Raw genomic sequence first — 26,332 nt, 5'->3', positions numbered from 1 at the left:
GAAGGCAAGACATCCCTACCTATCGAATGCTTTCCCTTTACCTAATGTCTCGAACGCATGATGATCGGCGGTGCCTTTCTCTATTCGATGCCACCAACACAAATTAGTCAGAGACACGCAATACCCTGTCCATCCTATCATTCTCCTTCGATATGCAGACCGTTAACTGTCGTGGTTCCACCGCAGAACCATGCCACCGAGGTCCGCCGGCTGTCAGTCGGTAGGGTCAAAAGCAAAGGATGAGCAGGATCTTCCCCCGCGCACCCAGCTCAGTGCGTGCGTCTTCGTCGCCCCCCATGGCTGATCTTCCCATTCTTCTCGCTGGAGCAGGCATCAGCGGCCTCCTCCTAGCTCAGTATCTACACCAGCATAACATTCCCTATCGCCTCTTTGAGCAAGACGCTTCGATCGACGCACGCAGTGGTGGTTGGGGGCTCACGCTGCACTGGGCTCTGCCTGCCTTGCGCGAGCTTCTGCCTGAGCACCTCGTGGCCCGGCTACCGGAGACATATGTGAACAAAGCAGCCGCCGCGCGTGGAGACACCGGACACTTTCAGTTTTTCGAACTCCAGACGGGATCGGCGTTGTATAGCGTCCCGGCAGCAGAACGAATCCGCGTCAGTCGAGTACGATTAAGACAACTGCTGGCCACGGACCTTACCATCCAGTGGAACAAGACTCTGCAGAACATCGACTCCACAAGCGGGAGTGTCACTGCATATTTCCACGATGGAACCTCATACACGGGCTGTATACTGATCGGCTGCGATGGATCGCGTTCCCGAACACGCGAGATTCTCTACCCCGAGGGGCACGAGATGAATCCCCTCCCCGTCCAGCTTCTCGGCGGAGCTGCCCTTTATTCCCCGGAGGAGATGGCTGGGGCGGAGTCATTCGATCCATTCATTTTTCAGGGGTCACACCCAGATACAAACGTGTTTTTCTTCTTCAGCTGTAGGTAGCTGGCATGTTCATTTGTATGCACTTTCTTCTGGTAGAAGCTTGCTAATCTCCTGCAATACGCTCAGTGCTCGATACCCCTAATAACTTCGAAGAAAGTAGCAAGGACAAGTATCTGTGTCAGATCATCATATCCTGGGCGGATGCCAAACGAATCCCGGTGCCTAGCAACAATGGAGAACGGATTGCGTTGATGAAGTCATTGACTGCCAACTGGGCGGAGCCATTCAAGGGCCTGGTTCATCGTTTGCCTGAGAGCACCGAAGTCCGGTCGATCCGGATTGCCGACTGGCTGTTCCGACCAGACCCCAATCCTCTTCACCCTAGGGTGGTGCTAATGGGCGACTCTGCTCATACCATGACGATGTGTATGTCTTGTCACTTTGTTTCTCCCCGTCGCAACATTCCCAGCTGACAGGGGTCATCTTAGTCCGTGGGGAAGGAGCAAACAATGCCATCGTGGATGTACTGGACTTTACAAAGAGAGTGGACTTAAAGTCTATGGGGTGAGTGACCAGCATTGATTTGTGTTGGTATGCATGTCGGTATTGAGGCTTACTGATTGATCCGTATAGATCCCTCACCACCAACACCCTCCGCGAATGTCTGGCGGTATATGAATCCGACGTTCTCACCCGAGCAGAGCCCAGTGTCCTCAACTCTCGACAGGCGTGCCTGGATGCCCATGACTTCTCACGCATTGTCGATGGTAGCCCTTTGGTGTCGGCTCGGTTACGCGAATAGATGGATACTCAGTTTGATGGACAGGTTGCTCACGGTTAGCCCGGTAGCATGTCAATTTTTGAATCCGACTCTACGAAAGTGATGTGTTCCTCAGAAAGAATAAGTCCACCACACGGCAAGTTGGATGAGCTCCAGATGTACCACCTAGCACATTAGCATATGATGTAGAGTCAGTCTTCCACATGTTATTCACTGGCCGTTGGGGCGAACTATCTGGCTGATGAAGAACTTCAAATATGAAAAAATCATTCCAATCTTACGTACGTCAAGCGTGATCTCGCGACCCATTCTTGAACCTAACTGAATAATGTCATTTCTGCGCTTTAGTTAAGCTCAAGGTAGAATTATCCGAATTCCGTCCTCTTGATAATTCGATTGAACAGAGCATGCTGACAAGGACAGGACATTCGCACACATCTGATCAAATCCGTTACACTCCTTGAGCACTGTCTATATTTATGGCACGGAATGCTGTGCTGATTAACAAGTTCTGTTCCTACCTGCTGTTCCTACCTCTGTTCCATATTGCCAAATAGACTGAACCTCGGGCAGTGCTCCATGCTTCATTATCTTCTCTGATTTTATCGTCCCTTGCTTTCTTTGGACTGGTGCAGCCCATGCTCTAATAGGTTCGAAGAAGAATCTTGGTGACTTTTCAACTCGAATTCCCCCCCTTACTATAGTTTGCTGGTTAGACATGCTGAGATACCACCCCACCACAATGGCCCCAGAAAAGCCTGCAAAAGGGGCTGTTGAGCAATTGCCGGGAAAGAAATCCTCCCACGTGGAGATTTGGAGATGATCGTCGCTGGCTTGAGATCGGACTGGTTAAAAGCACCCGATCTCGGCTCGTCCCACCGGTTCGATTGCCCCAACTTTGCGCATTCCAGTCTGCGATCAGCATGCCACTAGTCCGATCCGAGAACGAGACGAACAGCCCATATATCCTTCCTTGGACTCCCAGGGCTCTGAAAATGAGGGCTCCCCGGAGCAGCAGTCATGTATCTCTACAAATATTTTGTTGCGGCACTTTCTGCGATCCCTGCATGTAAAGCACTCCCCCAGCAACAGCAAAGGGATTCGCCAACCACAATCACCTCCGATGCCCTGAGCTCCTTCAACTTTTGGGTTCAGTATGCGGCCGCTGCTTACTGCGAGTCCAACTACATCTCCCAGATAGGCCACAAGCTGACCTGTTGGGCGGGCAACTGTCCCCAAGTTGAGGCCGCCAATGCCACGTTTCTGCTGGACTTCTCCAAGTATGTCTGGCCTGCTATTTGGCGGTTAGCACCACTGCCACAGACACTGCCGGCTTCCTCGCACTCGACCACGCCCATGAGGCCATCATCCTCTCATTCCGAGGCTCCTACTCCCTACGCAACTGGCTTAGCGACGCAACGTTCTTTTACGCGGATCCTCATCTTTGCACCGGCTGTCAAGCCGTGCTTGGGTTCTGGAGTTCCTGGACCAACGTGCGGGAGAATGTGACTGCAGCCCTTACCAGCGCCCGCGCCCAAAACCCGGTATATGAACTTGTAGTCGTCGGACATAGTCTGGGCGCGGCTATCGCGACCCTCGCCGCAGCAGATCTACGACACCAGGGCGAGAAAGCCACGCTGTACGCCTTTGCATCGCCCCGTGTAGCCAACCCGGTCCTAGCCAAGTATATCACGACCCAACAGGACCAGAACCAGGGCACGAACTATCGCTTCACACACACGGACGACCCCGTGCCCAATCTACCTCTACAATTCATGGGCTATGCACATATCAGCCCCGAATGTGATCACTGCCCCGGACAATTCGACCGTCTCAACCAGTCGGGTCGTCGTGTATGCCGACGGGGATAGCATCAAGGGCAATACCGGACTTGGAATTCCGAATCTGCTGGCAATTGATGCACACCATTGGTACTTCGAGCATGCCGATGCGTGTCTCGGGCCAGGGCTACCATTTAAATAAATACGTATTTTGTTTGGTTGGCTATTTATGGTGGTTAGGTGGGAGAGGATGGGCTTTACCATCCATTTGTACTATACTTAGCACATTGGGGTCCTTTCCTTATACTATAAATCCACTTCTTTTCTCGGTGCCTACCTATTGGCACTTCTTAGACATATATATATATATTATTCGTTCTAACAAGATAACTAGTGTCTTGTATGGATGGGTAACTTCTACGGATGCACCGCCTGTCTTTCCACAGCTCGATTGTGACCTGACTCAGCCTACCTGCATGCGACTGAAATGCGGAGGCTATATTATTCGATCGTGTCTACAATTGTCTACACTAGACTAAGAGGCATGAGTGCAAAAATCGAATTCTCAAGTCATGAGATTCACTAAATTACATGTATCGATCCCTGATCGTGTATTCGAGAGTCATGTCATGTTCCAGGTCGTTTCACATCGTGAGCCATGCTTGGTCTACTCGTCACCGAGCGTGCTGCCGCCCTTCTTGCCGGCCTCGTGAGGATCGACCTTGCCATGGGCAAACTCGCCCTTGGCGCTGCCACCGCTGTGGCTGCCGGTGGCCTGGCCGCCGATGGAGCCTCCTTCCTGACCGGCCTTGTGAGGGTCAACCTTGCCGTAGGCGAACTGGGACTGCTGGGTGCGCTTGTCGGGCTGGCCGTCCTCGCGGAGACCACCGTGCTCTGCTGGAATTAGTGATTGTTGCTTGGGTCGAGATGGTCAAGAAATGAGAGGAATTGTGGGCGTACCAGAGGGCTTGTACTTGTCGGCCATTTTGATCGATTGGGAGGAGAATCGGGCGATTGAAATGCGGGATTGGAAAATCGGTTTGTGGATAAGGTGCTTGATGGTCATGGAGAAGATTGTTGCTGATGAGAAAGTGGTTGATGCTGGATTCGAGGGCCTCTTTATAGAGATTTCTAATGGGCGTGGTCGGGGAGCAAATGTCAAGGTGAGGTCATACAAGAGCGTCTATGCGGTCATTTGGACAGTGCGTGGGAATGACATCGCCGTTACGATATCTCGCCACTTGTTGCGCCATTCTCTGCAGACTGGCATAATCATTGTACTCGTGCTCCGAGTGTGCATATTCCCAGCTAGCTCAAATGATGTGAGAGTGAATCATCATTGAATTGATCAAGTTAGGGTTCCAGCTTTCCTCAATCTTTCCCCAGCTCTCTCCTCTCCGTCCCGATCGATCGATGGCCGGCTCGAATCCCGCTGCGTTGTGACTGGCCGAGATCGGCCCCTATCGCCAGGCTAAACAAGCTTATTGAGACATGGCCTCCCCAATTGATCCTGAAAACCCCTGAGCTGCGTCGATCTTCCTTGAATCCTCGATCAGGTGCGGTTGATTTCACCGCCGATCATTGGGATCTTGTTCGAGAAGCACAGCCGGGAATTGTTGAGTCGTGCCTCTCATCGTTGCGTAATCGATTCGATGGATCTGGATGATGCCTGGTTGACAACTCCAGGTTGGATTCATCTCACCGGGTCCAGACCATGCATCTAAAGCCACCAATTGCTGTCTCGCAATGGCATATATCCGGTTCAATCAACTGGAGGATGTGTTTGGTCTTAGCTTATGCTCGAATTGCTCCCAAAGGCGAAGATGGTTGGTCGGACTCCGCTGCATCGCAATCGAGCATACCTTGTACTTTGTGAGCGCATCAGTCTCGTCAAGTTGATCGATGTGGCCTTTAGACTAGGCAATGGCTCATTCCAGTGGCTACGGCCTTCGATCCTAAGCGTGTACCTTTGATTGACTGAATTGTTGTGATGGTAGTTGCAGCATGGACCGTCTCGGTCGGAGGCGACCGTAGTGTTGTACCCCCGCTCACAGAATTTGTTACTTCTTTTCCAAACAGAGCATTAGAGTTAACAAACTTCATAACCTGAGTGAGTTTGTCGTTTTCATTTGAGGAAAACTTCTTTCAGCAAGATCGGACCATAGATGCTGATTTGCGACCGGTGTAAATCTACCGTGTATACGTGTGTTCATCGGATGCTCCCAGCCCGTTGATGCTTGTTCCGGACTTGCCCTAGCCAATGTTCCAACCCTTGAAGAGATAAATGGCAATCAAAGGGAAAAGGCTTACGGGATAATACCTGAAGATGACTGTTCTAATGGTTGAAATTTGGAATAGAAGTGCTTGATTGCTTTCGCGGCTTCTGGCTCGACTTCACAGGGTGTTCCACGACGGAGTCAGAGTGTGCGTGACAGGCACACTTATCGGGAGACTTTCAACTCCCCCAGACGCTCTGATAGTCGACGGGTTCGTCCTTGTGAAGCTTGATGCTCTGAAGAATTATGAGTTAAGTAGGACCGGGGCTTCAACAAGGCTGTGACCCAGGTGTCAGCTACGGCTATAGAATGCAGCCCTCCCTACGCACATCAGAGGCAGTTTTCACCGGAAGAATAGTTCTGAGTACCATTGGGGCAGGGAATAGTATCCCCAGTCTGATGCCTGCAGCGACAGATGCATGATCCCCCGCTTCTTACCCCGCTTCATATCGCAGTCGGTCAGCGACAGCCTCACTGATCCTGTCACTGTTCAAGGGGAATCTGTAAGACGGCTTACTGTCAGCTGACTATAACAGCACGACTATCGCCTAGCTGAAGTCCTTGCACGCGATGGCTATTTAAACAGGACTCCTCCTCCTCCTTCTTCCCCCTCCGGGAATGACCACGTCATGTCAGGACCCAGCCCAGTCTGGCATTGCACCCCAGAATGTCCTCAATATCTAACCAGATCCTCATCGTCGGGGGTGGGCCATCCGGCCTTCTCCTCGCGCACGAACTCCTGCGCCGGCAGATCCCCGTCCGCATTGTGGAGAAACGCAGGAGCCCTTCCCACACCAGCCGCGCAATGACCGTCCACGCGCGGTCCATGGAGATGTTCGACCATATGGGCATGGCCTCGCGCCTCGAGGCAATCTGTCTCGAGTGCCCAGGAAACCTATATCGATTTCCCGGGCTCGCCGAAGCCGACTATCCGCGCACCGACTACCGCGTGCTCCCCACCCGGTTTCCCTTCTACTATAAGATCAGCCAGAATGACTTCGAGCAGGTGCTCCGTGAGCATCTCTTCTCCCACTACACCGTGCAACCGGAGTATTCTACTGCATTGGTTGAGGCTCAATCCGACCTGGACTGGGTCATAGCTCGGATTCGCTTGGCGGACGGACGGGTGGAAGAGTCTCGATACCGATATATAGTTGGGTGTGATGGGGTGCACAGTACCGTTCGCGATGCGGCTGGAATCAAGTTCGAGGGAAAGAATGTCGGGGTGATGGGTATGGTAGGATGCCCTTCTCTCCTGCTCAGTGTTCAGTGTCCAGGGTCGAGTCCATGGAATGCTAGACTTCGCTGACGACTGCAGATGGACGTCGAGCTCACGAACGTGACCTTCGACGATCGATGGATGAACTACTTCTTCAACAAGGACCTCTTTATGAACTGCACCAAGATGCCGGGCAAGTACTGGCGCATGTACATGAGCGATCCGACGGGCGACTATGTCCATCGAGAAGACCAGCAACAGGCCTACCAGGAGGTGGCCGACCAGCTGGGCACTGGCTTTCAGGTTGGCAAACCAGCCTGGGTCACCGCATGGACCGTTCGCAACCACATCGCCGAGCGATATCGCGCTGGCCGTCTCCTCATCTGCGGCGACGCGTGCCATGTCCACTCCCCAGCCGGGGGGCAAGGCATGAACTGCTGCATGCAGGATGCGTTCAACTTGGGGTGGAAGCTCGCCGCCGTCGTCAAGGGCCATGCCGATGAGCAGATCCTCGACACCTACGAGAGAGAACGCAAGCCGATCGGCGAACAGGTCAGCCAAGGTGCTGCTGCCACGCACAAGATCGTGATGGGATTTGGGATCCCCCCGGAAGACCGACTGGCTCTCACCCAGACCCCCGACTGGGAAGCGCGCACGACGCACCTGGTCTCGGGCCTGTCGCACAACTACCGCGATGTCACAGTGCTTCCACCAGGGCTGACCCCGGTGTCTGGCCCCAAACCGGGGGAAAGAGCCCCAGATGCGATCCTCGTCGACCAGCCGCGCAGACGGCTCTACGACCTCTACCGCCGGCCGCAATTTACCCTACTCGTAGTCAGTGGCACGGATGATCCCGGCTGGGTCATTGATACTGGCGTCAAGCTGCGGACGCAGATCGACTCCAAGTTTCCCGGGCAGGTGGCCACCATCCTCATCAGTCGCGAGACGGACTCTCGCTTCGACTTTGATCATCACTGCTGCGATGCCGGAACGGAGTTTGTCTCGCGCTATGAGATTCCGCCTGGTGGCCGACTGGTGCTCGTTCGATCGGATTTGTACCTTGCTATGGCGTGTCAGCCGGGGCAGTGGGAGTTGATTGACACGTATCTGGAGCAGTGGTTTCTTCCAGCGACCAGTAGATGAGGTTAAATACCGAAAGATAGGTATGTGGGCGCCTAGTGTTCTGCCAGTAACCCTCACTAGATACCAGCATGTCTGAGGACAAACAACGGGCCCGGTATCATCCAATTTCACCAACCATGACATAAAACCCAACACATCTGCTGATGCGGTCAAAAGGCGACTACAGTTAATACCGACTCTCAGAAGGACATATCGACCCTCGATTTCCACGTTAACCCTCTTTTGGTCATTTGCGACCGGGACAAGTCCGGCTGGCACGTTGGTCGGCGAATGTCTCAGCGACTCAAATGTCAACGCCGACCACCCCTCTCAAGAACGCCATCACGTACAGGAGGGGGAATATTTCAAACAACCACAGGATATCTGAAAACGGCTCGTTCTCGACGAATGCCATGGTCGGATGACTCTGAGCTGGCGGACAAAGGAATACGAATGCCACCCACGCTGCCACCCTCCTACGATAAATAATCTTACGGTGTAACGGGACGAGAAAAAAACTAGTCTTGAACACAAGATGTATTTGGGTATCAATTGTAGTGATGGTGCGCAGTATATATACATGTATATATGGGGGACCCTTAACGCGCTTGGGTGATTAGAAGCAAGACAAGAGTAAAAAGACGCACACAGGAACGACAATGAAAAGAACACCCCGACTAGACCCAACTGGGACCTCAGGCAACGCAATTATATGTCAGCCGATAGGCTAAAACGTCTATACAGATCATTAGATGTACATGGAGGGATCGGATTCGCGACGTCATGGCGTCAACAGATAGGAGGCATGTCGTCAGGAGGGAATAACAGAAAAGAAAATTAAGGCTTGGCCAGCTGTTCCTTGCGGAAGAAGAGCAAGAAACCGGCGCAGATCAGAAGCTGACAGAACAAAGCAACCCAGAACCAGGCGTTGGCCACAGCACTGGCACCGAAGGTTGGATCGGGCGAGATGGGACCAGGACCGACGTTGTTAGGGCCGAAGGCACGCGCGCAGATGGTCGCAATGGAACCCAGCACTTGCGAGCAGATCAGGGTGAACAGCATGTGCGACCGGGTGAGCGTCTGCAACAGAATGATACCGAAGCCCAGACCCTGGATCGAGTCCAGGACACCCAGCCACAGCCAGACACTGCGAGAGACAAGAGCACCCCCGGTATAACCACCAGTCACCCAGGGCAGGAAGTAGCCGATACCGGACACTCCCCACCAGATCTGCGCCCAACGAGGAGCACCCAATCCACAAGCAAACACCGGCAGGAACCAGCTGTGTGCCTTGAAATAGCGGCTGACCACGAACAAGAAAGCTGCCCAGATGATGCCGTAGAAGACAATGCAGAGGATAACGATCTGCCAGCCGTGGGCGTGGGCCGATCCCCACAGGAAGCCCCAATTGCGACCGTACGGGGCACTCAGGAAGAAGTTCTGCAGGATAACGACGACAAAGTTCCAGAGCACAATCTTCCGGCGGAAGACCGACTTGTAGAACGAGGCGACCTTACCAGGGACTTGGTTGTAGTAGTTGGGCAGTCCGAGGTACAAGAAGACGCCCACCGCCCACAGGACAATGGCAATCGGGTAACAGATGGCGGTCATCTTCCACGAGTTGGCGATGTTGTTGGTGCTGGTCAGGAGGCCGGCGCTGGACGCCTTGGTCAGGGTCGATCCCCAGTACCAGAGAGCGATCACGTAGGCGGATTGAATGCCCTGAATCAAGCAAGCCCGGAAGATCCAGACTTCGACCGGCGCTCCTCCTTCGTCACCGAAGTTCAAGGCGAAGAAGAGAGAGCCACTCGACGATCCAACCGCATAGGCCGCGCTACCGACGTTCTGAATCCAGCCACGGTTGAACTCGTTGCTGTCCCAGTGGGCGGACCCGATAAGCAGGAACGCAAGACCATAGAAGAACCAAGGGGCAGAGAGACAGACGACGGACTTGAAGTAGCGGTAAATCAGCCACCAGCAGATCGAGGAGATCAAGTAGGTCGTAGCGATTCCGTACAGCTTCTCGGCAGTCTGACCCACCTCGCCCGTCAACAGGGTGACCTGGTACGAGTTGGCGGCAATGATCTGACCGATAGACAGGAAGATTGAATAGATGGGCCAGTCACCAATGCGGATCTGCATCCACCGTCTCAATCCAGTGGGTGGCACGTAGTCCTTGCCGAGCAAGAACTCATCGTCGGTCTCGTGGGAGTCTTCATTGCTGCTGGCACTCATGCGCGAGCCAGTTTCGTCGTTGTACGAGCCCATGGGGGAGGCGCCGTGCTTGTCGCGGAAGATGGACGGGGTGGGCGACTTGAAGCGACCCAGTTTGGCATCGCGGAAGCGGTCGAACCATTCCTTTTCACTCTGAATGAGATACTCCTCAATACAGAACTGCGATTCCGAATTCTCGCCGTTCAGGTCCTCGAGCTTCTTGTCGAACGAGTTGTAGTACTCGCCGGTGCTATCAGTGAAGAACGGATCGACCTTCTGCAGCTTGAAGTCCTTCTTGCCACCGACGACGGAGTCGAGGGAGAGCAGAGAGGCGCTACTCAAACGGTTGCTGGCCTCGTTGAAAGACGGGGGAGGCAGCAAAGTCTGAGAGGCAGTCGGCGGCGTGCCAGGGCTGGAGGGGACCAAACTGTTGTGGGGGAAGCCAGGGCTGGCGGGAACCAGAGCCCCGGTTTGACGAGCAGCCTGCAGGCGGCGTGCTTCCTCCAGTTCAGCGTGGTTGAGAGTGTACTCATCGTCACCAAAGTCGTCCTGAGGATCATGCTCGATATCGGTCTCGTCTCCTGCTTCCTCCGCCTCGGCGATATTCTCGGTCTGGGGATCGGCACGCTGAGCCCGCGGCCGATGACCGGGACCAGAGCGGTAACCCAGGGACAGCTTACGCTGCAGACCAGAGGCGGGCTTTTCGGTGTTCTCGGAGGTGGCGACATACTCACTGAGCCGGTTGAGGTTGGCATAGCTGCTCTCCCGGGACTGAGTGGTAGGAGTCTGCATGCCAGGGGCCAACATAGGGCTGGCTGGGGGCGGAGCCAGAGCGAAGTTGCTGGCCGAGGGGGTCACGGGGCGACCATTGGTCTTGCTCCTCTCCTTGTTGTGGACCTGAATAGCCGTCGTTTGCAGGATCTCCAAGTCTTCCACCCACTGGGCCACGGGGAAACGCTGCTTAGCGGACCGAGCGCGCATCATGGCACGCGTCTCCTGCTTCGAGTTCAGGGCGGCGTCAATGGCCAGCTTGAACTGGTGAAGCAAGTGGTAAGTGGATGTAGACTCGACGTTGTACCACCAACCAGGCATCTGGCCCAGACCACCGACACGGGCACCGATACCCAAAGCACCCTTACGACCGAACTCGACGGCCACCAGACCGAAGGGTTCGTCACGAGAGGGAATCAGGGCGAATTCGGCTCCGGAGAAGATATACGGCGGCAGACTGGTGAATTCGGGGCGGGAGAAGACACGGCCGGGATAGATCTTCATCATATGGTCAAGCTTGAGAGCGGCAAACTTTCCGTACAAATCAATCACAGGACCAACACAAATCACCTGTACGTTGGGATGGGCCTCCAAAACACCAGGCATGACATCGGCAATCAGATCGACACCCTTCTGCATCGACCACCGACCGACGAAAACCAGCAGATCAGCATCCGGGTTCACAGTGAGACCAGCCCACTCCTGAGCCTGGCGCTTAAGATCTCCACGGCCAGCTTCGTAGGACGGGTCGACTGCGATATCGCCGCTCATGGCCTTGGCCTGCTCCGTGCTCCATTCGCCAACATCCGAAGGATCCGGGTTGGGGAGGTTGCCGACCTTGCGGAGACCCCAGAAAATGGGGTAACGCGCATAGGACCGCTTACCGTACTTCTTTGAGACACCGACGGCACCGAAACCCTGCTGGTGAACGCGCAAGTAGCTAGCACCGGAATGCAGCAAGTTGAACACTTCACCGAACTGGACGTAGTGGCGGACGACATCGAGACTCAAGTTAAAGACCTTGCACACTTCCTCACGTTCAATAGTGGTCCGCAGAGGCCACAGACCTTGGAACTCAGCGTTGTGGAGGGAAAGACACGCAGGAATAGTCTCGGGCAGAAGGTACAGAGGAGCCAAGGAACCGTGGTAATCGTTAATGTGGTAGAGATCAATCGGGAACCGCTTGCAAGCCTGGGCGATACACTGATTCCAAGCAGAGTAATAAATAGCACTGTTAAGGTCATCCATACGCGCGGGATAGGGCTCGGACTTGGATTGCTGGCGGAAGACAGGGGCATCGAGCAACACGTAGGTGATGTTGTTAAGAGTGTGATACTGCACTTGCACCTCGTACGAGTTACCCAGAATAGTGACGTTCATGGGCTCCGCAGGGGTATCGACCGGATAATCGACACCACCGACGCAAGGAACCACCCAAATGAGGTCCTGGTGACCGAGCGTCTTGCCCATCAACTGAGCCATGACACCCAGACCACCGATTTTGATCTTGATCTGCCAGTCTTCGATGTCGTATTCCATGGTGGCGATGAGGACCATGCGACGCTTGCCGGCCACCGCCCCGTCGATGGGGGTGTTGGTCTGCAACAAGCCCGACTTGTTGGCCAGACGCGCCAAGGCGCCCGCCTCCTTCTCCTCGGGCGCGCGAGGGCGCTTCTTGAACTTGCGGCGGATGGCCAAGGGGATCATGTTGTGCTTTTCAGTCACACCGACCTGGTTGAACTTGACCTTGTAGAAGGACTTCATGAACACCCAGACGCAGGCGGCGCCGCTAATGGGGGGGATGATCCAGAAGAGCACGAACATGGCGATCTGCGTGGCTTGTTTACCGACCGGGTAGAGACGGAAGCGCATCGTGGCATCGTCAATGATCACGTTCCAGGAGATGTACCCTGCGGGGGGGTGGTTGGTGATGTTGATCAGCGTGGCCGAGAGCGAGGAAGGGGGCATGCGGTCGAGGACCGAGTCATTGTCCGCGTCACCCAACACCCAGCTTTGATCCGGTTGACCGTCGGGATTTATTCCCCAGACGTTCAGTTGAGCCACCGCCGGCCACTCAGACGTGAAGTGATATTTCCAGAGTCCGGAGCCCATATCCTGGCTGACGACGTTGTCCAAACCTGAGTCGTATCCATACTCGTTGTACGGGCCGTTCCAGAAAATGTGAGGAAAGCGCCGAGGTACCATGTGATCCCAGTCCGCATCGCCTTCCTGAACATAGTCACTACTACCGGTCCAGCGGCTCCAGTACTCGATGCGAACGTGGTGACCCTTCCAGGACTGACGCTTGGTGCCTGACCAGGGCGATTCGGTGATGGTGTCGTTACCACCCGTGTACGGCAACCAGTCGGAAAAGGTGGTACCCCAGTTGGTCGAGTACCGATACTTGTCCGCTCCCGCAGCGTGGTGTTGAATATAGAACGTGCCATTGTCGTATTTATGGAACAGACTGGTCGAGTAGTTGGCCGAGGTGTGGATCATGGGGTTGTCGACTTGGCCGATACGCATGAGGAAGTGGTCGACGGAGTTGGTGGTCTCATTGCCGTTCAACACGCTGACATTGTTCACCGTCAGGCGATGGATACCGTTGTAGACCCCAGTCAGAGTGGCCTCCCACTTGAACGTCGTGGGAATGTATCCACTCCAGGCGGAGGCGGTCTCGTTGCGGGTGGTGTTGGAGCAGCTGACACTGTTCTTGTCCAAGACCGGCACTTTGCCGCTCTCCGTCGAGGAGTTGAAGGAGATCGAGTCGGTGATGGAAGTGCAGTCCATGACGTCGTTGAAGTACAGGGCAATCTTGACGTCTTCTTGCTCGTTGGGGCGGACAGTGGATGCCACCGGCACATCGTGCCCGGGAGTGAAGCCCGTGATCATCGGCCGGGGCTTGACCCAGGCCGAGAGAGGCACGTACGCCCGGTAGGCATAGGCGTCCAGAGTCATTTTGGGCAAGCAGCCGTTGGACTTGGTGGAACCACCGTAGCCCAATTTCTTCGGGCTGTCGATCAACTTTTGCTCGTCATAGGGATAGAACAAGTTCTTGACCGTGCTGCCAGTGTCATACGGGGCGATGAGAGACTTGTTGACGTCGGTGCAGTCGAAGGTGTAGTCAATGGTGCGGTTCACGTTGTGATACACCAACCAGACCGACTGGTTGGCCGCCTTCGATCCCAAGTCCTGCACCTCCGCGTTGATGTCACGCATGACCGACCAGATACCGGTCTCGGTGGCGGTGCCGTTCGAACCCCGGTAAAAGACCTGTTCGGTTTGGTTGGAGAGGGCGACGACCGAATAGCCGTCATTCAGCACGGGATAGGCCTCGCGCAGCGCATACATGTGCTTGATGATGTTGCGCACCGGGTGCGAGGGATCACGGTGGTCGTAGGTGACGGTGGGATCATGGCAACCGTTCCGACCGGCCTCGATGGGCCAGTTATAGTATTGCGAGGAATCCAGCGAGAAACATCCATGGTCGCGCCAGGCGGTGGCGGCTGACATGGCCTGACGACCGTAGATATAGTTGGAAGCAGTCGCATCGAGGACATAGAAGGCCTGTTCCTCACCCCAGAGCAGGAGAGGGATACCGGGCAACAGCAGAGTCGTGATATACTGACCCAACAGCTGTCTCTGGACGCCATCCTTCACGGTCGGCCAGCGGAAAACATCCTGGTTGGTGGCTCCGAACATGTGACGAGGATCGAATTTACCTGTTGGTGGCGACGATTAGCATTGCTGATTGGGATTTGAAGCCTGAAGCAGTGCAGTTAGGGCTCGCCGACTTACCAGTATTGGGATTGACCAAATCATTGGTTTGCACCATCATATTCCAGGCGGTGACAAAATCGGCGGGGACATCATAACCAGCAGCCAAGTTACCGTCCATACCCAGGAAACGAGTGAGGGACCGATAGATGGAGTAGTGGAAGGCAGCTCCATCGATGGCATTCTGCCCCGCTTCACGCAGGAAATACTGGGGTTCGGACTCGTTGGTGAGCTTCATGGCAACGGCAGCATCGTCGGGGACTTGATCGGGTTGCCGACCTCGGCCCAAGTAAATCGCGCCGAAGGTATTTCCACCCGTAATTTCACCCGAGATGAAGAAGTTCTCTTTGCCCACGGCCCGGGCGCATTCACGATACGCCGCCGACATCTCGCCCAAGGCATCCACCGTCGATTGCGTGGCCTTATCGTACCGGATACCATCGATATCCAGCTGGTAGATGATCATACACGTGTGACGGATCAGCCGTTCGCGCACGGAGGGATTCCATTCCCGCAAACGATCCTGCACCGATGCGAATTTGGCTAACTGACGTTCCCAATCCGGAAATACACCGAACGCTTCCACATCACCATACTGGTCGAAGTCACTGTTGTAACAGCCCACCAGCTGGTCGGTCACCGTTTTCTGGACGGGATATCCGTCTTCGAACCAGAACCGTGGATAGTCGCACGTCGCGTTGTAGTCATTGCCAATGTGAAAATCCACATACCGCCGATCGGTCTTCCACTGGGCGGGATGTTCCTTGACCGAAAACGGAGTCGTCGTGTTAAGGTAACCCTGAAATCCGATCAAATCTCCCATCCTGCAAGCACACAAAACAATCAGTCAATCGATAAATAAAAAGTTACTCAAATCATGCACCGACGGGCTCCACTCACGTTGCAATCGTGTTGTCGAAAATCACGTACATCCCACGCTTGTGGATTTCCGTGATGGCATTGCGCCAAATCTCCAGGTCTCCGTAGTGCTGGTCCAACAAGGTCGTGTCCAATGCCGAATAGCCATCAAACCCCCAGGGCTGATTCATCAACACCGTTCCCGCCAGATAGAGACCCTGCAAGCATCACATCATTGTGTCAGTACAATCCTCCCACAATCAGTCCGGACAGTCCGGGGGGGATATCAATCCGCCACCCACCTTAACTCCCATGCCCTGCAAGTAATCCAGAGTGTCCAGCAGACCCGCCACATCGCCTCCGTGACGCATCTGCGTCGATGCGATATCATGTTCGAATAGTGTACCGTTAATGTTGTCGTTAGTCGGATCTCCGTTCACAAACCGATCGAGGAACAGCGTGTAGACCGGAAACCGCCAATTGTCCGGCGACGGAAAGTATTTGCCGGTGTGGTCCGGCCATTCACCCCAGTAGTCAAGAGGGTTGGTTGCAGTTTTGTTCTGATTGAAGTTGTAGGCGGCGTACGACTCATTCCAAGGCCAGGCCACTGCCCGCGAAGCGAGCAGTGCCAGCAAAGAGCCAGTAGATGCCCACTTCATGTTGTTGCCCTCGGGGCGATTGTGCCAACAACAGACGAAGGGGAGGGGGGAGGGGAAGAAAGAGGGCAGGCCTCTATGTGAGAGTCATGTACAGATTCCGTCTAAAATTCTTCGTGAGGTGTGAAGAAAAATAGGGGTGAACAGATTAGCTCGTAACGAATGTCGGGGGCGTGATTTTCTTCTGTCTGAAACTGACGGGGGGGGTGGCCCTGATAAGTGGCGGGGAGAGCTATGATAAGGTGGTGGGAGGTTGGAAGGATGCCCACGCAGACCAGCAAGAAAATGCGGAGAGAGCGAGTGAGAGAGGTGTTAACGAGAGAAAAGGTGGGAGAAGAAAGGTAGAGAGGTAGAGAGAGGAAGAGGGCAGAGAGAGGGAAATGCAAAAGGTATACGAGGGAAACGAGGGACCAAAAGCTAAAGGTAACGAGAAGGGAAGGGAAAAAGATGCAAGCGAATAAGCCGGCTGGGATGTCGTGAGATTGAATATCAAGGCCGAGACGGTCTCGATAGGTTACATGCACAAGTGGATCGAACGAGGCCGAGAGGCCCTCGTTTTTCTGCTAAGAATAACAACTAGGTAGGTCACTAGGACGCTCTGGGACCAGGCTTACTAGAGACTATTATCCCCTAAGAAAGAAAACGAAGACAGTGACAAGTTGTTGGTGATTCTTAGTAATTTGAACTTTGTTTTTTCCCTGTCTGCTTGGTCTCTCTCCGGTCTTTTGGGGCTCTTTGGCCTCTTTGTACGTAGTTTACAAGGGAAAGGGGGGGAAAAAAGAAAAAAAAAAAACTCTGAGATCCGCACTTCTTACTCCGTATTCCAATCCTTGATCATGTATGGTTCACAGCGATGCTTTGCCTCTCTTGCCATGCGCCTCCTCCGGGGAAAGGGTTCTCGATCCTGCTGCGATCCTGTCCGGAGTTTACTACGGAGCCTTGCCAGGTATGTATGATGTATGCAATTGCTGGCCATCCGAAATGCAGTGAAGTGAAAGCGTCCAGTTAGACGAAGAAGGACAAGACCAGACCCAAACCCCAGGGTTGATTTTCGCGAAAGTCCACTCGGGACCAGCCGACAACAGCAGTGAAATTCCCATCCATTTGGCGGGTCCACTCCTACTGCAATCGTCTTATCATAGGGAAGAACGACAGAGCCAAGACAACAGCGCCGACTGCAATCCATTCGTCTTTTACGAGGTGGGCAAAAGCACCGGGGAGGAAGAGGGGGGGGGGGGGCCCACGAGCTGAGTGGAAGCAGCGAAATTGCCCCTCGTACCGCCAAAAAAGAAGAAAACAGAAATGTGAGAGGGAGAGAGAGAGGGAAACAGAGAGAGGGAAAACGGCACAGCCAGGCCAAGGAGATTGTTGTCTTACCATAGACGGATCGGTCCCAACTCGGGCACCGGCTGCTCTACTATCGTATCCGTCGGACAACCCTTTCGTTATCGTCCCCGAATTTAGACTCTACTGGACGGCTCCAGGCTAGGTAGGTAGAGGTGTCGTAGGAATTAGATTTATTCCCTTAGCCGTTTGCCGTATATAAGAATGCAAGCGTCGCCAGAGGTGTTCCCAGAACATTTGTTTCTGGTTGAAATCAGCAAGAGCACATATACACACACACCCACCCTCGCCAGGCTGTCCGCTGCGGGGGCCCCCCCCCCTTTCAGGAGCAAGTAAAACAATTATTGGCAGACACCTGTCCGTTAGAGGAAAAAATTCAGAGGGGATTTGAGACATGGACAAGTGACAAGACCCATCTGATAGGTCTAACTGAGAGAAAATCCGGATTAGTGGCGAGCCACAGTCAGATCCAAACGGACCCTTCCGATTGGCATTGGAGTCGATAGATTGACTTGATTGGGAGGAATTGGGGGAAGTCCAGTTCGGTAGCCAGATATAGTTGTGCCCTGAGAACGGCTGAGCAAGAAGAGAGAAAAAACAATACATACAGTACATTGTGGACTGTATTGCAAATTACCATTCTCCATACTCTATCTCCGAGCAGAAAATAGCATAGCCAGCGGGTCCAAGGACTTGGCGCAGATTCTTGGGCTGACGGTGAGTGGCTGTGGTGTACACCGTCCCATCCATGTCTCAGACCACCTGTTCTATGCCTGAATATGCCGGATATGCTGATGTTGAGTGAGTGTGCTGAGTGTGCTGGCTGTATGTGATCAATGAGGCTGCTATTCGGACTCACAGATTTCCTGTGACTAATCACCCACCAGCCACTCACCCACTCCCCTCCCTAATAATAGACTGACTCAATGCAATCTCCAAGTGTTTGTACATGATAGGGCTCTTCGCTGGCTGTTCCTAAAAGTTTTTCCTCGCCTCCCCAGTGGGCTGGATGTACTTACTTAGTACTTAGTACTGTATGAAACGGTTGCATGCAATCACCCTTCGGGATGGATAAGATGATCCGGCATCTACACCGGTGGAAGGCCCCTCTTCTCCTCCCTTCCTCCCCTCCCCCTTAACTTATGCAGGGGCAATGATTCTCCCTGCCTTCTGGATCGTTTCTGATTGAGTCGTGTCCTGTGGACTACTGGAAGTCTGACGTAGGTGGTGATAAGAATCCCTGCAAGCCAAGTTGACCCCCGCTTTATCTCTCTGCCTCGGTGCCTGACTGCCTGAAGATGCCTGAGGTTCTTCATTCCCTCTCTCTCTCTCTCTCTCTCTCTCGCTCCTGCATGGGCCACACTGCAATCTCCGAATTTCCTCCCTCCAGCCAACAAATTACACGTGCCCCTGTCCCTGTCAATCCCCTGAATTTAACCGTTTTTGATCGCCATCTGCTCGACAGTTCGTAGGAATTCCGGGTGTTCGTGCCCGGGTCCACCTGTGCTACGTCCTGGCAGGTTGGGCTGAGGATGGAGATCAACCCTGAAAACCCCTGTTCTGCTTGCCCGGTAAACTACGCGGTTGATGTTGAATGTAACTCAGGGCCTGAGTCGACTCTTGTTGGCTCATTCAATATCCAGGCGGAATTCCGTCATACTGTCACCTCCTACCTAGGCACACGACTGGCCCCCCTTTTTTCCATCTCTAACTTTAGCTTCCTGACAGGGGTTTTGATTATCGCCGCTCAGGCACCACCAACCGGCTGCTTGATCTAAAGCAAGTGGAAGGAGCATCAACGAATGGCGGACGGCCATGCCTTTGGGATGGAAGATGGAAGTGAGACCTGATATGAGAGAGTTCCAGTCATTTGTCGAGTGTGATAGGCCTGCAGCCAGTCTAAGAGTTCTCCTGTCTCACCCCCACTCACGCTTTTTTTCCACGCTAGACTGCCATGGTCTTGGTGACATGGGGAAAAGGGCTAAGAATGGACAAGAATCCATTTGTAACCGGACACCAACGGGTGTTTGTCCCTGCTTTCTGCCGAGGAAGTTCCCAATTCTTTCCATCTTTTCCACCTTTCCAAGGAAATTCGGACCAGCGGCGACTCACGGGAAACCCATTTTTCGCCCAACAAGCATTGCCCCTGGATGGGAATGATGGACACCATCACATCTTATGACCATGACTAGCATCAACTAGACGGTGATGGCCCCGGTCACTAGCTGCTTGGGGATAGCTTGAAGATTTCTCCAGACTTAGGGCTTTATGTGTCCGCTTGCCCATCGTGGCCAGACAATTGCCAATGTAGACATCGTCTCCTGCAAAGTTATCTCCTCTTCCCAATCATGCCCTCTGCCATCCCCCTCACTCTTATCGAGATGACGCTCGTTGCCAACTAACCAACTCAACATCCATTCACTCATTCACTCATTCTTACCTGTCGTCACTCATTCGACCGACTACTGCCATTCATTTCTGTATCGCGTACACGCTATTCTCTTCTCGTCATTCTTTTTGCCAGTCATTTCCTGATCTGCCCCTGATAGGTGATGCGCCAATCGCTCCTGTGCCGTTAACCAGCGTACACCAGAGTCTCCCCTAGGCAACTTTTGATCGGAAGTAATTCTTCCTCTACCATCCTTTGACTTTAGCCCCCTTGTGGTTGGGAGGGTAATGAACTACCTCCCATTCTAGATCTCGCGACAATGGTTTCACTCTCCGGGCTTGGGCAATGGATGCTCGCCCTCTACCTTCTCGGCACGGGACAGTCAGTCTCGGCGGCGTCGACGCAGGACTGGAAGTCGCGCACGATCTACCAGACGATGACCGATCGGTTTGCCCTCACGGCCGGCACCGAAGCGGCCGCCTGCAACACCACGGCAGGATTGTACTGCGGAGGAACCTGGCGCGGCACCATCGACAAGCTCGACTACATTCAGGGCATGGGCTTTGATGCGGTCATGATCTCGCCCATTATCAAGAACATCGATGGTCGGGTCTCGTACGGCGAAGCCTACCATGGATACTGGCCCGAGGATCTGTACTCGCTCAATCCGCGATTCGGCACGCACCAAGATCTGCTGGATCTGAGTAACGCTCTCCACGCGCGGGGGATGTACCTGATGATGGACACGGTGATTAACAACATGGCGTACATGACCAACGGCCAGAACCCCGCCACGCACATCAAGTACTCGTCCTTGTCACCGTTCAACAACTCGGATTATTACCATGCCTACTGCAAGATCTCGGACTGGAACAACTACACGCAGGCGCAGACGTGTCAGACCGGTGACAACTATGTGGCGCTGCCGGATCTGTTTACCGAACATCAGAATGTGCAAGATATGCTGGTGGACTGGGCGAACCAGATAATCTCGACCTACTCGATTGACGGGCTGCGCATTGATGCGGCCAAGTCGGTGAACCCCAGCTTCCTGACCGAATTCCACAACCGCGTGGGGATCTTCATGACGGGTGAGGTCTTTGAGCAGAACGCCTCGATTGTGTGTGACTTCCAGAACAACTACCTGCCCAGTCTGCCCAACTTCCCCTTGTACTACACCATTCTCGATGCCTTCACGCGGGGCAAGCCCAGCGCTTTGTTCGAGCGGATCGCGCTGGTGCAACAACTCTGCCACGATGTGCCGTCGATGCCGACCTTCATCGAAAACCACGATGTGGACCGGTTCGCGTTCGCCAACGACGACCTCACGGTAAGCCCCTTTTCCCCTTGGCGATGAGCGGTGGAGGAGGAGTCTGGCTAATTTCTTCCGATGGTTCCAGCTTGCCAAGAACGCGATCACGTTCGAGATGCTTTACGACGGGATCCCGTGGGTGTATCAGGGCCAGGAGCAGCATCTGAACGGCTCGTACGCGGGCACGCACAACCGTGAGGCGCTCTGGGAGTATGGATATGACACGTCCTCGGAGCTATACCAGTTGATCGCCAAGCTCAACCGGGTGCGCCAGCACGCGTACAAGCTGGACCCGGACTACATCGACATGCAAACCATTCCGATCTACCAGGGTGGGAGTGAACTCGGATTCTGGAAGGGGGCCTTTGGCCGGCAGGTGGTGATGCTGCTGTCGACGCAAGGCAGCCAGGGCAGTTCGTACAATCTGACGCTGCCGATGACCTACGGGGCGGGAATTGAGGTGGTGGAGGTGTTGCGCTGTGTCAACTACACGGTCAATGACTTCAGCCAGCTGATTGTGCCGATGGACAAGGGCGAGCCGCACGTCTTCTTCCGGGCGGATCTGATGCCTGGCAGTGGGTTATGTGGCTACAGTTCCAACAGCACTTCGCTCACTCATCTCCGTCTCTCTGCTGCTGCTGCTGCTGCTGCCTCAGGGGCCAGTGCGACCGTGGCTCCTCGACAATTGCTCTCGGGCGGATTCTTGGTCTCGGTGGCGATGACTCTGTTCACCAGCCTTTTCCTTTAGTCCAATTGTCCATTCAATTGTCTACTCTCTCTCTCTCTCTCTCTCTCCCCGCCCCCTTGAATTCATCCTGCTGCCCTTGCTAAGCCTTCTCGATGTACATACCAATTTTACCTCGCTCTTTTTTTCTCTCCTCGCTCCCTTGGCGCTGTACTTAGATTACGAGTTTTTGAATCTCTGCCCCCCTGTGGTCCCACCTCATTATTGTCCGATTGATCTATCTCATGGCCATGATGATCTCACATTTGCTGTCTTTCTATCTAGTGGATTTTCCTCAAGTAATCGGCTCAGCCCATTCATGCCGGAAAGACCGGGCAGTGGGTCAGTAATTTGGACTGTCTTGGACTTCTGGGGCTCTTTGCTTCCCACTTTGCTTCCCTTTTGCAGCTAACATTGGCGATGCTCGCCCCGGTTATTTGTTCTCTTAGCTTCGACCGACTCCACCGTGATCCTCTCTGGGTTTAGATGGACGATGCTAAGCCCTCGGACGGAATCCGGGATAACTATTTTGAAACAGGGCCATTTCCGAGTGAGCCACAGGAGAGCTAAGCACAGTCTGTCATTGCCCCATCCAATTATGACCTGTTCAGTTGTAAAGGGACTTGAGTTCAATCTCTTCAATCTCTGCAGCCTCTGCAGCTTTGTTGTGCACGGCATGCGACCGGTCGGGGGGTTTTGGAGAGAGAGAGTGTGTGTGTGGTTGATTGTTACCCGCTTGGTATTGTACTGTCACAGGTGTCTTACCTAAGATCCTCTTAGCGTTGAATCCGCCAACCAAAATAGACTGCACTGCTGCTGCTGCACTGCTCGGCAACGGCATTAAGGGGGGAAATTGTTGGGGCCAACCTTGAATCTGATATCCCTGTATACCAGCCAAATCAACCAATTAACCAACCAAACTAGATCATCTAGATCTCCCATCCATCCCATACTACCATCCCCTCAATTCGATCGCATCATGGTCCTATTCCCCTGGTGTTGTCGACCACGCAAAAGAAAGGACCAGCTGCCATGGAAGCAGATTGAGGGTTCGCTCCCCACCCTTCCCTTCCTTACCCGTCCTAGAGCTCTCCAGTCTAATAATCTATCTATATATATATATAATCAGCGGCGGCCAGTGACCTCGAGTCTCTACCCAGCTGGCACGACCCGGAGGACAACACGCTCCTGCTGGAAGCCTTCGAATGGCATGTCCCCGACGACAAACGCCATTGGCGGCGACTGCAGCGTGTGCTCCCCAGCCTCAAGGCCATCGGTGTGGACAGTCTCTGGCTGCCACCGGGGTGTAAGGCGATGAACCCGGGGGGCAACGGGTACGACATCTATGACCTGTACGATCTCGGCGAATTCGACCAGAAGGGAGTGCGCCCAACCAAATGGGGATCACTGCAGGAGCTCCGGGAGCTTGTGGCCGACGCCCACGCGCTGCAGCTGGGCGTGTACTGGGATGCGGTGCTGAACCACAAGGCGGGAGCCGACTATCACGAACGATTCATGGCGGTGAAGGTCGATCCCAAACGTAAAAGACCCTGTCTTCAGCTCCATGTCCCCCATATCATCCTTTCCCCAGCTGCCCCTCCCCCGCACTGTGCCACGAACCAATCCTCGGGTGAGACTGAATCTAACCCGCCACAGGCCGAGATGTCGAAATCGCCGCCCCCACCCAGATAGACGGTTGGACGGGCTTCGACTTCGCGGGGCGCGGCGCCGTCTACAGCAGCATGCAGTACCACTGGCAGCACTTCAGTGGTGTGGACTGGGACGACCGCAGCCAGACTAACGCGATCTACCGGGTGGCCGACAAGCAGTGGGCGGCCGACGTCGGCACCGAGCTGGGGAACTACGACTACCTGATGTTCGCGAACCTGGACTACGCGCACCCGGAGGTGCGGGCCGACGTGCTGCACTGGGCGGCCTGGATTGGGGCCACGTTGGGGTTGCGTGGGATGCGTCTGGACGCGGCGAAGCATTTCTCGCTGCAGTTCCAGAAGGAGCTGACGGCGCACATGCGCGCCACCACGCACGAGGCCTTCGTCGTCATCGGCGAGTACTGGACGGGCGACGTGCACGAGCTGGTGCGCTACGTCAAGCAGATGGAGCACACGGTGTGGGCGGTCGATGCGCCCCTGGTGCACTCCTTCTCCCGCGTCTCGTTGGACTCCCGGGCGGATCTGCGCCAGGTGCTGCGGGGGACGTTGATGCAGCGGTGTCCGGAAAATGCGTTGGTGAGTTTGTCCTTGGTGCTTGCTGAGGACTAGTCGGAGGGGGTTCATGCACGCTGACTACTCGATTGGGGTTGGATGACAGACGTTTGTCGAGAACCATGACACGGTAAGTGAGCTGCCAGCGCACCGCCTGAGGCTCTAACTAACGCAACCTGCCAGCAACCCGGCCAAATGATGGAGGTAAGCCTGCCTGTCCTGCCCTGATTGATATCAAACACAGCCACCACCCCATCAGTTCAGCGAACTGACCCCGCCCCCGCAGAACACAATCGCCCCGGAATTCAAACTCCTGGCGTATGCCTTCATCCTGCTCCGCCGAGAGGGCCATCCGTGCGTATTCTACGGCGACCTGTACGGGATCTGGGACGGACAGTGCGCGCAGCACGACCGCGCAGGCTACGGTCGCCAGCTCCCGATCCTAACGCGGGTGCGCAAGCTGTATGCGTACGGCGAGCAGCAAGACTACCTGGACGAGGCACACTGCATCGGTGAGCGCACCTCCCCTTACCCTGTGAATTGAATGCAAGCCGTTTTAAGGAGAGAGTTCGTATCTGACCCACGCGCGCCAAAACGCCACAGGCTTTGTGCGATACGGCAACGCGCGCCACCGGGCGGGATTGGCGTGTGTGCTGCACTGGGGGCCCAGCGAAACGGCGGCCACGAAGCGCATGTATGTTGGGCCTGGGCACGCCCACGAGACGTGGACGGATGTGCTGGAGAGCGGCAGCAGCAGCAGCAGTAGTAGTAGTAGCCCGGTGGTGATTGACGAGCACGGGTATGGGCTGTTCCCCGTATCAGGCCGCGGGGTGAGTGTCTGGGTCAATGCCTCCGTCCCGGACCGCGCGCGTCTCTCGGAACCATTGTAAGTTTCTTCAGATTCTCTTTTGGTGGTGGTGGGGGTGGGAAGAAAAGGCAATCAGCTTGACTGACCATCTTATCTGCAGTGATCACGACATCTATGCCTAACGGGGAGCCATGGACCACACAATACAAATACGAGTGAATCTGGCAAGGACAGTTGGCTGGTGGCAAATGGCAATCAATCCCTGGCGATCGCGCCAGTCAGAATGCGCGCCAGACGAGCAGACAACAACACTAGCAGAGCATAAAAAAAAAAAACCTTTTAGAAGCAGAGCCGGATTAGGCAATTCCTCTGACAGGAAAAGTCGTCGAATCATCAAGCCATCAAGTAATCTGAATGTCGAGTCAAGTGGGGGCGATGCACTGAAACATTATTGCCAATAGGTCTGTCTACTATTTGTATTTACTGTGTGTCTGCATCTCACAGCACATAAGCACACCAGCGAAATAGAGAAATAGACCTGCAGCCCCTTTGCCATGCCCATTGCAGGGGTCCAGTCAGTAACTGCATGCACTGTACATTAGTCTCCCACTATATTCCGCCCACGCCTAATCCTCATTTCCCTTATCTTCACTTTTACTTTTTCCGCCGGGGAAAAGCCCTCACGGGCGCTGCCAAGCAGCTGCCGTCGTATTTGGCGCGCCAAGGGCAAAGCGCAAAGCGCAAGAAACCGGCAAATTGCGAATGGAACCGGGCAGGCGAGGGCATTGAGACATGGGTCTGTCTGGTGCCAGCCAGAGATAATGTCTCGGAAGAGAAGATCCGGCGAGTCCGGCCTGTGGGAAGTTGGGCTGCTTTCGGTAAGAGTACCGGGATCAGCAAGTGGGTATTTTTCAATACCACCCCTTACAATCAGGGTGGATGATGTCAGATCAAATCTCCAACCCGGACGAAACCAGAGGCCTGCGGTCAGGTACGGATTATCGAACCCAGGGATGAAGGTAGTTTAAGCATCAGAATTATCCGACTGCCCGTGCATTATATTCAGGAACCATCAAACAAAAAACTCGGGGAATATTATTATTCAACTGTAGATTGGTAGATCTCGCCTCTAGAACACAGCGCAAAACGAGCAGAAACAAAACAGCAGGTCGGACA

General features: G+C 54.4%; 7 protein-coding genes across 7 annotated transcripts; 5 read left to right on the top strand and 2 right to left on the bottom strand.

The window, feature by feature from the left end:
• Nucleotides 1-296: 296 nt before the first annotated feature.
• BO97DRAFT_429820 (FAD-dependent oxidoreductase) lies at nucleotides 297-1,704 on the top strand (the record flags this gene model as incomplete). Its single annotated transcript, XM_025697394.1, has 4 exons — nucleotides 297-954; nucleotides 1,029-1,328; nucleotides 1,391-1,466; nucleotides 1,536-1,704. 4 exons carry the CDS (start codon nucleotides 297-299, stop codon nucleotides 1,702-1,704), a joined length of 1,203 nt encoding a protein of 400 aa, XP_025546067.1.
• Nucleotides 1,705-2,703: 999 nt separating this feature from the next.
• On the top strand, nucleotides 2,704-3,554 carry BO97DRAFT_429819 (lipase family protein; the record flags this gene model as incomplete). The annotated part of the gene is made up of 2 exons (XM_025697393.1): nucleotides 2,704-2,963; nucleotides 2,993-3,554. 2 exons carry the CDS (start codon nucleotides 2,704-2,706, stop codon nucleotides 3,552-3,554), a joined length of 822 nt encoding a protein of 273 aa, XP_025546066.1.
• A 453-nt stretch (nucleotides 3,555-4,007) lies between these two features.
• Nucleotides 4,008-4,682, bottom strand: BO97DRAFT_409358 (uncharacterized protein). Its single transcript, XM_025696047.1, has 2 exons — nucleotides 4,425-4,682; nucleotides 4,008-4,358 (listed from the first exon to the last, which is right to left on the bottom strand). The coding sequence occupies exons 1-2, from the start codon at nucleotides 4,447-4,449 to the stop codon at nucleotides 4,132-4,134; spliced, it is 252 nt and encodes an 83-aa protein (XP_025546065.1). The 5' UTR covers nucleotides 4,450-4,682; the 3' UTR covers nucleotides 4,008-4,131.
• Nucleotides 4,683-6,366: 1,684 nt separating this feature from the next.
• Nucleotides 6,367-8,326, top strand: BO97DRAFT_401108 (pentachlorophenol monooxygenase). The gene is made up of 3 exons (XM_025694327.1): nucleotides 6,367-6,977; nucleotides 7,059-8,122; nucleotides 8,259-8,326. The coding sequence occupies exons 1-2, from the start codon at nucleotides 6,408-6,410 to the stop codon at nucleotides 8,100-8,102; spliced, it is 1,614 nt and encodes a 537-aa protein (XP_025546064.1). The 5' UTR covers nucleotides 6,367-6,407; the 3' UTR covers nucleotides 8,103-8,122; nucleotides 8,259-8,326.
• Nucleotides 8,327-8,790: 464 nt separating this feature from the next.
• On the bottom strand, nucleotides 8,791-16,665 carry ags1 (alpha-1,3-glucan synthase Ags1). The gene is made up of 4 exons (XM_025691027.1): nucleotides 16,004-16,665; nucleotides 15,744-15,919; nucleotides 14,865-15,667; nucleotides 8,791-14,788 (listed from the first exon to the last, which is right to left on the bottom strand). The coding sequence occupies exons 1-4, from the start codon at nucleotides 16,358-16,360 to the stop codon at nucleotides 8,919-8,921; spliced, it is 7,206 nt and encodes a 2,401-aa protein (XP_025546063.1). The 5' UTR covers nucleotides 16,361-16,665; the 3' UTR covers nucleotides 8,791-8,918.
• A 3,603-nt stretch (nucleotides 16,666-20,268) lies between these two features.
• BO97DRAFT_276106 (alpha-amylase) lies at nucleotides 20,269-22,385 on the top strand. The gene is made up of 2 exons (XM_025691025.1): nucleotides 20,269-21,420; nucleotides 21,491-22,385. Exons 1-2 carry the CDS (start codon nucleotides 20,410-20,412, stop codon nucleotides 22,148-22,150), a joined length of 1,671 nt encoding a protein of 556 aa, XP_025546062.1. The 5' UTR covers nucleotides 20,269-20,409; the 3' UTR covers nucleotides 22,151-22,385.
• A 615-nt stretch (nucleotides 22,386-23,000) lies between these two features.
• On the top strand, nucleotides 23,001-25,540 carry BO97DRAFT_276172 (alpha-amylase). Its single transcript, XM_025691026.1, has 8 exons — nucleotides 23,001-23,175; nucleotides 23,256-23,666; nucleotides 23,783-24,372; nucleotides 24,455-24,478; nucleotides 24,532-24,552; nucleotides 24,635-24,860; nucleotides 24,952-25,234; nucleotides 25,317-25,540. Exons 1-8 carry the CDS (start codon nucleotides 23,106-23,108, stop codon nucleotides 25,336-25,338), a joined length of 1,647 nt encoding a protein of 548 aa, XP_025546061.1. The 5' UTR covers nucleotides 23,001-23,105; the 3' UTR covers nucleotides 25,339-25,540.
• Nucleotides 25,541-26,332: the final 792 nt, after the last annotated feature.

This window comes from Aspergillus homomorphus (genome assembly GCF_003184865.1).
Source record: "Aspergillus homomorphus CBS 101889 unplaced genomic scaffold BO97scaffold_81, whole genome shotgun sequence".
In the NCBI taxonomy this organism is placed as follows: Eukaryota; Fungi; Ascomycota; class Eurotiomycetes; order Eurotiales; family Aspergillaceae; genus Aspergillus; species Aspergillus homomorphus.
The sequence above is the reverse complement of the archived record's forward strand: the minus strand, read 5'-3'. Positions and strand labels throughout refer to the sequence as shown.